The sequence below is a fragment of the Solea senegalensis genome, linkage group LG12, assembly GCF_019176455.1.
Source record: "Solea senegalensis isolate Sse05_10M linkage group LG12, IFAPA_SoseM_1, whole genome shotgun sequence".
Taxonomy (NCBI): Eukaryota; Metazoa; Chordata; class Actinopteri; order Pleuronectiformes; family Soleidae; genus Solea; species Solea senegalensis.
Genome location: NC_058032.1, coordinates 7,824,481 through 7,834,894, shown reverse-complemented (window position 1 = coordinate 7,834,894; position 10,414 = coordinate 7,824,481). Strand labels below are relative to the sequence as shown.

Genomic DNA, 10,414 nt, shown 5'->3' with positions numbered 1-10,414 from the left:
CAACGTTTTTTGGGTTGAAAACGAAATGCATATTTCACCAGCGAATGGACAATATATAATAGCACGACTACTGTTTTCTGCTCACCTGCTGGCTCTCAAAGGTCCAGGTGCTGTCAGGTAAAGACGCATCCAGGACACTGATCACCTCCTTAAAGTCAGTGGTGCTGCTGGGCTTAATCAAAGTGAAATCACTGTACTCTGACATAGGAGACATACAGGACCTGAAGGAGTGACTCTGAGACAACATGTCTCCTCCCAGCACCTCCACGTACTTTATGGGTCCATCAGAGTTGAGCTGAATCTGCAGGTTTCTATTGGGGTTCTTGTAATCATCACAGTCGCTCCGTCTCATGCAGCAACTACCGCTGCTTCTGCTGTTCCTGATGCATTTAACCGCTAAGATGAGAAAAGTCAACAGAGACAGCACGGACACCGAGGCCAGAGAGAGAATCAGATAAAGGGCGATTCTCCCGTTTTTCTTGCTGGGCTCTGCTACCTTCTGTCGCAGGTCTAAGATGGGCTCATGGAGACCGTCCTCCAGCAGGATGGACACCGTGACGGTGGAGGACTGGGCCGGTTCCCCGTCGTCTCTGATCTCTATAAGCAGCCTCTGAGAGGAGTCGTCCTGCTCGGACACAGCGCGTTTAGTCCTCACCTCCCCTGTGTACAGGTTGACAGTGAACAGAGACGCGTCTGTGGCCTCCGTCAGTTTGTAGGAGATCCAGGCGTTATGGCCCGAGTCAGCGTCCACAGCTGTCACCTTGGTAACCAGGTGACCCGCTTTAGCGGGACGGGGCATCCTCTGATGAGAGAGGGAGCCCATGGCAGCGGAGGAGGGGTAAATAACAGCGGGTGCGTTGTCGTTCTGGTCCAGGATAAAAACATGGACAGTAGTGTTGCTGCTGAGAGACGGAGAGCCCTGATCCTTTGCCTGAACCTGAATCTGAAACACCTTGAGTTTCTCATAGTCAAACGAGTGCATGCTGTAGATGCTTCCGTTATCTGAGTTAATGTAAACATACGATGAGACAGAAACGTCCTGCACTTTAGAGTCCAGTATAGAGTAAGAGATTTTAGCATTTTCTCCAAAATCCAGGTCAGAGGCTGATACTGAGTACAGTATAGATCCTGGAGCTCCATTCTCTTTTAAATATACATTATAGGAGGACTGAGTGAATACAGGAGGGTTGTCATTCACATCAGTAACAGAAACGTTTATAGTTTTCTTCGTGGACAGAGGGGGAGAGCCTAGATCAGAGGCTGTAATCTCAATATTGTACTCTGAGATGCTCTCTCGGTCTAAAGCACCGCTGGTAACCAGAGCGTAATTGTCAGAAAAAGATGGTTTCAGGTTGAAAGGGAAATCCTTTGGGAGCTGTAATGACACTTTACCGTTGTCACCAGAATCAAGGTCTCGGGCACTGATTAAAGCTACTACAGTTCCGCTTGGCGCATCCTCTGGCAAAGAATTAGGTTGAGAGGTCAGAAATATATTAGGAGCATTATCGTTAATATCTATCACTTCAATGTGGACAGTACAGTGTCCCTCCATTCTTGGAGTTCCTTTGTCTTTGGCGCAAATGTCAACCTCATAGTTTGCGTTTGTCTCGAAGTCTAATTTCCCTTTCAGACGCAATTCTCCGGTTGACGAATCAATATCAAACACAGAGAGAACATTATCTGGCGTGTGAGTTCCAAATGAATACTCTACTTCTCCATTAGAACCATCATCGATGTCTTTTGCTGTCAGTTTTATTATTGATGCGCCTTGTGCACTATTTTCGCTTATCGATATTTTGTAGACATTTTTCTCAAATACAGGGAAATTGTCATTAATATCAAGCACATGTATTGTAATTTGTGAGCTTCCAGATTTCACTGGATTTCCACCATCTATAGCTGTTAACTGCAGGTGGTGTATAGGTTTTATTTCTCTGTCTAAAGATTTAGACAAGATTAGCTCTGGGACTTTTCTCCCTCCGGAAACATCTTTAACTTTTAAACTAAAGAACTCGTCTTTGTTCAGGGTATAAGACCTGACTGAATTCACTCCAACATCGAGATCCTGGGCTGTCTTTAAAGGAAAACGTGCCCCTGCTACTGTCGACTCTGCTATTTCTAATATAATATCTTGCGGAGGAAATACTGGAGAATTGTCATTAATATCCTGTATTTCCACCTCGACTCTGTACAACTGTAACGGTTTATCAATAACTACCTGCAGAGTCAACACACAGCTGGCGCTTGGTCCACATAAAGCCTCTCTGTCTATCCTGTCATTCACCACCAGCTCGCCCTTCCCCGCATCCACAGTGAAATACTGCTTATCAGCCTCAGAGGCGACGCGCAGTTTACGGTCAAAAATCTCAGACAGTGCCAAACCAAGATCTTTGGCTAGATTTCCTACCACAGAGCCCTGCTTGAGCTCTTCTGGGATGCTGTAACGAGTCTGTGCGTGAATTATACTCCACAAGAGGAAGAAAATATGCCACCAAAGCGCCTGCCATCTCCAGTCTTTGTATCCTATTCTCTTTGTCATCCCCGGTCCGTTAGAATTATTTCCCAGTGAGGTGATCGAAAAGACGGTAGCAATCATCCATTGCTACAAAGCATTATTCCAAAACAAAGATCCAATATTTCTCCATTACAAAAAGCAAAATCAAGATTTTCCCCCGTAGTTCCGAAAAGAGCATCACTCCGTCTAATTCAGCTCATAGCAATGTGTTAGTGGTGCTGATGCTGCACGGGGGAGGGAGTAGATCTCTTTGTATAGCTCCCCGTTTCATTGGCGGACAATATTCATCTCTACCATCCAATAGGAGAAGAGATGAGCAGTACTGTTAAAGGCACAGCGTCCATTAAATAAGATGCCCTATACTGCACGAGCAGTGTCAACAGAAATGATATGATGCCAGCTGTTGTACGTCACCATCAATTATACTGCAAATCAAGTTCAGTCTGAGTATAGAAATTCAAATAGGCTGTAATATAGGATTTAATGAGGAGAACTAGTGCTCTGAATACACAAAGAAACACTCCTCAGATACGGAACTGTCCAGGTCTGTGGTGCTGAAACAAAGAGCCATTCTAAAACACCTATAATACAGCATTGTACAACTAGAAATGTAACATTGTATTTAAAAACACTGGGATTTTGTGGATTAGGATTCAAATGCTGAGATTGAGGAGCCAATACTTATGGTTGTCTGGGTTGAAATGAGGATGTAATAACTATCCTTATGATATATTCTGAAACTTATAATATTTATTTGTAAAGAAAAGAAAATATGACAATGTAGTATCACAAGTTAAAAACACATACAAATACCAAACTATACACATGCAGGTAAAATATAAAATCGCAAGTGTTTGTGACTTGTTACCAACAGCAGCATGTGATATAGATTACACAGCAGTTCAATTATATGTCTGCTCACCTGCTGGCTCTCAAAGGTCCAGGTGCTGTCAGGTAAAGACGCATCCAGGACACTGATCACCTCCTTAAAGTCAGTGGTGCTGCTGGGCTTAATCAAAGTGAAATCACTGTACTCTGACATTGGAGACATACAGGACCTGAAGGAGTGACTCTGAGACAACATGTCTCCTCCCAGCACCTCCACGTACTTTATGGGTCCATCAGAGTTGAGCTGAATCTGCAGGTTTCTGTTGGGGTTCTTGTAATCATCACAGTCGCTCCGTCTCATGCAGCAACTACCGCTGCTTCTGCTGTTCCTGATGCATTTAACCGCTAAGATGAGAAAAGTCAACAGAGACAGCACGGACACCGAGGCCAGAGAGAGAATCAGATAAAGGGCGATTCTCCCATTTTTCTTGCTGGGCTCTGCTACCTTCTGTCGCAGGTCTAAGATGGGCTCATGGAGACCGTCCTCCAGCAGGATGGACACCGTGACGGTGGAGGACTGGGCCGGTTCCCCGTCGTCTCTGATCTCTATAAGCAGCCTCTGAGAGGAGTCGTCCTGCTCGGACACAGCGCGTTTAGTCCTCACCTCCCCTGTGTACAGGTTGACAGTGAACAGAGACGCGTCTGTGGCCTCCGTCAGTTTGTAGGAGATCCAGGCGTTATGGCCCGAGTCAGCGTCCACAGCTGTCACCTTGGTAACCAGGTGACCCGCTTTGGCGGGACGGGGCATCCTCTGATGAGAGAGGGAGCCCATGGCAGCGGAGGAGGGGTAAATAACAGCGGGTGCGTTGTCGTTCTGGTCCAGGATAAAAACATGGACAGTAGCGTTGGTGCTGAGAGACGGAGAGCCCTGATCCTTTGCCTGAACCTGAATCTGAAACACCTTGAGTTTCTCATAGTCAAACGAGTGCATGCTGTAGATGCTTCCGTTATCTGAGTTAATGTAAACATACGATGAGACAGAAACGTCCTGCACTTTAGAGTCCAGTATAGAGTAAGAGATTTTAGCATTTTCTCCAAAATCCAGGTCAGAGGCTGATACTGAGTACAGTATAGATCCTGGAACTCCATTCTCTTTTAAATATACATTATAGGAGGACTGAGTGAATACAGGAGGGTTGTCATTCACATCAGCGACAGTAACCGGAATAGTTTTCTTACTGGACAGAGGAGGAGAACCTGAATCAGTGGCTGTGATCTCAATGTTATACTGAGAGAAACGCTCTCGGTCCAAAACACCTTTTGTTACCAGTGCATAATTATTAGAAAATGATGGTTTTAGCGTAAAAGGAGAACCTTTGGGTAGCTGCAGTGTTACTTTGCTGTTATTACCCGAGTCCGCGTCACGTGCGTTGAGCAAAGCCACCACTGTGCCACTCGGTGCGTCCTCGCGCACTGGCTGTGGTTCAGAGGTGAGAACAATTTCTGGAGTATTATCATTAACATCCACAACATCTATCTGCAGACGACAGTGACTCTCCATTTCAGGAACACCTTTGTCTTTTGCAGTTATTTCTATTTTGTAAGATGTGTCTTTTTCATAATCTAAATCTCCTTTCAAATATATTTCACCCGTTACTGAATTGATTTCAAACATTGATGTGACAGAATCAAGCGTCCGGGAGTCAAAAGAGAAATTAACTTCACCGTTTGGTCCCTCGTCAGCGTCAGTTGCTGTCACCTTAATAACAAAAGTATACTTTGCAGTATTCTCAGGTAAGGAAACCTTATATGAATTTTGATCAAATACTGGGAAATTATCATTTACATCAAGCACAGTGATTGTGATCTGTGAGGTTCCAGACATGACTGGATTCCCACCGTCTAATGCTGTCAGCAGAAGCTGGTGAACTGCTTTCTTCTCTCTGTCCAGTGGCTTCTCTAACACTAGCTCCGGAACAGTTTTTCCATCCTCAACCTCCTTCATTTTCAACGTAAAACAGTCGTTTTTGGTAAGCGTGTACGATTTCACCGAATTACTTCCAACATCTAAATCTTCTGCGCTCTGTAATCGAAATCGAGCTCCCACGGCTGCCGATTCAGAAATTTTCAAAGCCGTTTCCTTTGAGTGAAATCTGGGGGCGTTATCATTTATATCCTTAATTTCTACCTCAATTCGATGTAAAGTTAGGGGGGTTTCAAGGACAATCTGCAGAGGCAACACGCAGCTGACGCTTTGTCCACACAAAGCCTCTCTGTCTATTCTGTCATTCACCACCAGCTCGCCCTTCCCCGCATCCACACTGAAATACTGCTCATCAGCCTCAGAGGATACACGCAGTTTACGGTTGAAAATCTCAGACAGTCCCAAACCAAGGTCTTTCGCTAGATTTCCTACCACAGAACCCTGCTTTAGCTCCTCTGGGATGCTGTGACGAGTCTGTGCGGCTGTTGTACTCCACAGGAGAAAGAAATAATGCCACCAAATCGCCTGCCATCTCCAGTCTCGGTAGTGCATTGTCTTTGTCATCCCAGATCCGTTAGGATGTGTTATTTCCCATAGAGAAAATCGAAAATAACATCCACTTCTATTAGAGGCTTGGCCACTCCGATTGACATATTCCATGCATTGCCGTTCATTTCAGAAGCTTAAATATACGATCTAACTTTCATATCTGAGCTATAAACGCATCACACACCGTCCAGCAGCTCGTTGCACTGTTAACGTTGGTGGTGCTGAAGCTGGTGAGGGGGAGGGAGTAGATCTCTTTGTACAGTTCTGTGTGTGATTGGCGAACATCATCTACCACAAGCAGCCAATGGGAAGACGGCTGAGCAGAGCATTTAAACACGCCGCTGCGCTCAAGAGAGCCTGCACAGATGCACTACTGTGAGTATGTGTGTCTGTGTGCGTGTGTGTTTGTTTGTGTGTTGAACATTATATCTGTCCAATCAAAGTAAATGCGTTTTCACAATGCGACAGATCAACAGCTTCAAATTAAAGCATATCCACACTAGTTTGTATAATAGACAAACACCAGTTTTGAATGAAAACAAATCAAATGTTTTGTATTTTTTGAGAACGAATAAATACAGACATAATAAACACACGCCCTCACATATTTGATCATGATGTCTAGTTGTTGGAGCATCGAAATAAGGAGTGATTTAATAAGTTTTCAATAACTACAGTTTACTGGACAAAATAATAAAGTTTCAATTGCATGTTTTTGAGCATCTGAAGCAGTTAAAAATCAAAGAAAACAAACGCGTCATGGGAACATTAAAACAGACGGTCACTTTGCTCACCTGCTGGCTCTCAAAGGTCCAGGTGCTGTCAGGTAAAGACGCATCCAGGACACTGATCACCTCCTTAAAGTCAGTGGTGCTGCTGGGCTTAATCAAAGTGAAATCACTGTACTCTGACATTGGAGACATACAGGACCTGAAGGAGTGACTCTGAGACAACATGTCTCCTCCCAGCACCTCCACGTACTTTATGGGTCCATCAGAGTTGAGCTGAATCTGCAGGTTTCTGTTGGGGTTCTTGTAATCATCACAGTCGCTCCGTCTCATGCAGCAACTACCGCTGCTTCTGCTGTTCCTGATGCATTTAACCGCTAAGATGAGAAAAGTCAACAGAGACAGCACGGACACCGAGGCCAGAGAGAGAATCAGATAAAGGGCGATTCTCCCGTTTTTCTTGCTGGGCTCTGCTACCTTCTGTCGCAGGTCTAAGATGGGCTCATGGAGACCGTCCTCCAGCAGGATGGACACCGTGACGGTGGAGGACTGTGCCGGTTCCCCGTCGTCTCTGATCTCTATAAGCAGCCTCTGAGAGGAGTCGTCCTGCTCGGACACAGCGCGTTTAGTCCTCACCTCCCCTGTGTACAGGTTGACAGTGAACAGAGACGCGTCTGTGGCCTCCGTCAGTTTGTAGGAGATCCAGGCGTTATGGCCCGAGTCAGCGTCCACAGCTGTCACCTTGGTAACCAGGTGACCCGCTTTAGCGGGACGGGGCATCCTCTGATGAGAGAGGGAGCCCATGGCAGCGGAAGAGGGGTAAATAACAGCGGGTGCGTTGTCGTTCTGGTCCAGGATAAAAACATGGACAGTAGCGTTGCTGCTGAGAGACGGAGAGCCCTGATCCTTTGCCTGAACCTGAATCTGAAACACCTTGAGTTTCTCATAGTCAAACGAGTGCATGCTGTAAATGCTTCCGTTATCTGAGTTAATGTAAACATACGATGAGACAGAAACGTCCTGCACTTTAGAGTCCAGTATAGAGTAAGAGATTTTAGCATTTTCTCCAAAATCCAGGTCAGAGGCTGATACTGAGTACAGTATAGATCCTGGAACTCCATTCTCTTTTAAATATACATTATAGGAGGACTGAGTGAACACAGGAGGGTTGTCATTCACATCAGTGATAATGACAGGTATGATCTTCTTACTGGACAGAGGAGGAGAACCTGAATCAGTGGCTGTGATCTCAACATCATAATGTGAGCAGCTCTCTCTGTTTAAAACACCACTAGTAACCAGTGCGTAATTATTAGAAAAAGAAGGTTTAAGAGTAAAGGGTGAACCTTTGGGAAGCTGTAATGTCACTTTACCGTTATCACCGGAATCAAGATCCCGGACACCGAGCAAAGCCACTACTGTCCCACTGCGAGAGTCTTCGGGCACAGACGTGGGTTTAGATGTCAGCAAAATTTCTGGGGCATTATCATTTACGTCTAAGACATCCACCTGTACACTGCAGTGGCCCTCCATTTTAGGAAAACCTTTGTCTTTTGCACTTACGTCTATCCTATATGAGGTTTGATTCTCATAGTCTAACGGGCTTTTTAAATATATATCTCCAGTTACGACATCTATATAAAACAACGACAGCACCGATGGTGGTGTGTGTATGCCAAGAGAGTATTCAATTTCTCCATTTAGACCCTCATCTATGTCGGTTGCTTTTGTTGTGATTACAAAGGAGCCATTTGCACTGTTTTCTTGAAGAGACATTTTATAAAAGGGATTTTCGAATAATGGCACATTATCGTTGTTATCAAGCACAGTTATAGTTATTTTTGAAGTCCCAGACTTCACTGGGTTTCCTCCGTCCATAGCAGTAAGAAACAAACTGTGAATTGCTTTTTTCTCCCGATCTAATGACTTATTTAATACTAATTCGGGTATTTTTCTTCCATTTTCTATTTCTTTTACTTTTAAAATAAAACACTCATCTTTACTCAGAGTATACGTTTTCAATCCGTTACTCCCAACATCAGGATCTTCTGCACTCTCCAAGGGAAAACGCATACCAACAACGGTGGATTCAGCTATTTCTATAACATGATCGCTTTTTAGGTAAGTAGGAGCGTTGTCATTAACATCTCTGATTTCCACTTCTATCCGGTGTAACTGTAACGGTTGCTCTATTACCACTTGCAGCGGTAGAACACAGCTGACGCTTTGTCCACATAAAGCCTCTCTGTCTATTCTGTCATTCACCACCAGCTCGCCCTTCCCCGCATCCACAGTGAAATACTGCTTACCAGCTTCAGAGGCGACACGCAGTTTACGGTCAAACATGTCTGACAGTCCCAAACCAAGATCTTTGCCTAAATTTCCTACCACTGAACCTCGTTCCAGTTCCTCCGGGATGCTGTACCGAGTCTGCCCATGTGTTGTAATCCACAAAAGGAAGAAATTGTGCCACCAAAGCGCCTGCCATCTCCAGTCTCTGTATCCCATTCTCTTTGTCATCCCCAGTCCTCACAACAGGACGTTATTTCCCATCGATTTATAATTTTTGATGAAGATGCCAGTGTACGAATCCATCAAAGATACTTGTCATACTCCAAGGATATCCATCTATATGCATCTTGACAACATACAAGTTATTTTATGCGAATGTCTAAACGCATCGTCCTCTCATCTCGGGTCTGAGCAATGCACTGGCTACAGTGTTGAAAATGGATGGGGGAGGGAATAGATCTCTTTGTACAGCGCCTAACGCTATTGGTGCACAGCATCTAACGCATATCCAATGTGCTCGAAACAAATGTGTTACACACCCAGCACTGATGGACCAGCAGTGCATCTCAAGAGGAGATGCAGAAGCACAATTAGGTGATTCTTCTAATGAACAAAGACGTCTATTAAATTATGATTCACTTCTCCTCATCATTTTTTCGGTATTATCTTTGAAAAATACCTTGCAATTTAATTACACTTAAAGTAAAATACTTATATGTACATTACGTTTACTAAATGTATAGAATATGAGGTTCACTCACGTAAAAAAACAAAGGCAACTTCCAGTGGCTGCGACTATAATTAAGGTACGATAACAGTATGATTCAGCGATACTTCTTCAACAGTATTATGTTGCATCACAGTCAATCAGTCACCTGTCAATCAGTCAACTCAAGTCACCTTGAGTTTCTCATAGTCAAACGAGTGCATGCTGTAGATGCTTGTAGATTTTAGCATTTTCTCCAAAATCCAGGTCAGAGGCTGATACTGAGTACAGTCTCTTTTAAATATACATTATAGGAGGACTGAGTGAATACAGGAGGGTTGTCATTCACATCAGTGATAATGACAGGTATGATTTTCTTACTGGACAGAGGAGGGGAACCTGAATCAGTGGCTGTGATCTCAATATTATAATGAGAGAAACGTTCTCGGTCTAAGCTACAGCTGGTAATCAGCTCATAATTATTAGAAAATGTTGGTTTCAATTATTGGATGACTGCAACATCTCTTTACCATTGTTACCGGAGTCAATGTCTCGAGCACTGATTAAAGCCACAACGGTACCACTCGTGCGTCCACACGAATAGGACTTGGTTTTACGGTCGAAAATCTCTGATAGTCCCAAACCAAGATCTTTTGCTAAATTTCCGACCACATTTGTAACCTTATTAGTGCCTGCTGCTGCAAGGCATTCTCACTAGAATGCCTTGCAGCTGAAGTATCTATTGCTATTACACTGCATAATAATGCTTCTTATTCCCCTTCCTCCCAAAAGTTCGAATAACCATGGCAACA

At 44.2% G+C, this 10,414-nt stretch overlaps 3 protein-coding genes across 3 annotated transcripts; all 3 read right to left on the bottom strand.

Annotated features, from left to right (window-relative positions):
• Positions 1 to 10: 10 nt before the first annotated feature.
• Positions 11 to 2,692, bottom strand: LOC122778590 (protocadherin gamma-C5-like). The gene has a single exon (XM_044040634.1). It carries the CDS (start codon positions 2,594 to 2,596, stop codon positions 68 to 70), a length of 2,529 nt encoding a protein of 842 aa, XP_043896569.1. The 5' UTR covers positions 2,597 to 2,692; the 3' UTR covers positions 11 to 67.
• Positions 2,693 to 3,283: 591 nt separating this feature from the next.
• On the bottom strand, positions 3,284 to 6,605 carry LOC122778589 (protocadherin gamma-C5-like). The gene has a single exon (XM_044040633.1). It carries the CDS (start codon positions 5,985 to 5,987, stop codon positions 3,333 to 3,335), a length of 2,655 nt encoding a protein of 884 aa, XP_043896568.1. The 5' UTR covers positions 5,988 to 6,605; the 3' UTR covers positions 3,284 to 3,332.
• LOC122778755 (protocadherin gamma-C5-like) lies at positions 6,031 to 9,853 on the bottom strand. The gene is made up of 3 exons (XM_044040851.1): positions 9,797 to 9,853; positions 6,656 to 7,537; positions 6,031 to 6,192 (listed from the first exon to the last, which is right to left on the bottom strand). The coding sequence occupies exons 1-3, from the start codon at positions 9,851 to 9,853 to the stop codon at positions 6,031 to 6,033; spliced, it is 1,101 nt and encodes a 366-aa protein (XP_043896786.1).
• Between the last annotated feature and the right edge of the window lie 561 nt (positions 9,854 to 10,414).

Coding starts and splice junctions, on each gene's coding strand:
- LOC122778589 (XM_044040633.1), bottom strand. CDS start 5,987: ATGGAATATGTCAATCGGAGTGGCCAAGCCTCTAATAGAAGTGGATGT.
- LOC122778755 (XM_044040851.1), bottom strand. CDS start 9,853: ATGCTAAAATCTACAAGCATCTACAGCATGCACTCGTTTGACTATGAG. Junction 7,538..9,796: donor TTGACTATGAGAAACTCAAG/GTGACTTGAGTT, acceptor GAGAAACTCAAG/GTGTTTCAGATTCAGGTTCA. Junction 6,193..6,655: donor AGCAGGTGAGCAAAGTGACC/GTCTGTTTTAAT, acceptor TGCTCTGCTCAG/CCGTCTTCCCATTGGCTGCT.
- LOC122778590 (XM_044040634.1), bottom strand. CDS start 2,596: ATGATTGCTACCGTCTTTTCGATCACCTCACTGGGAAATAATTCTAAC.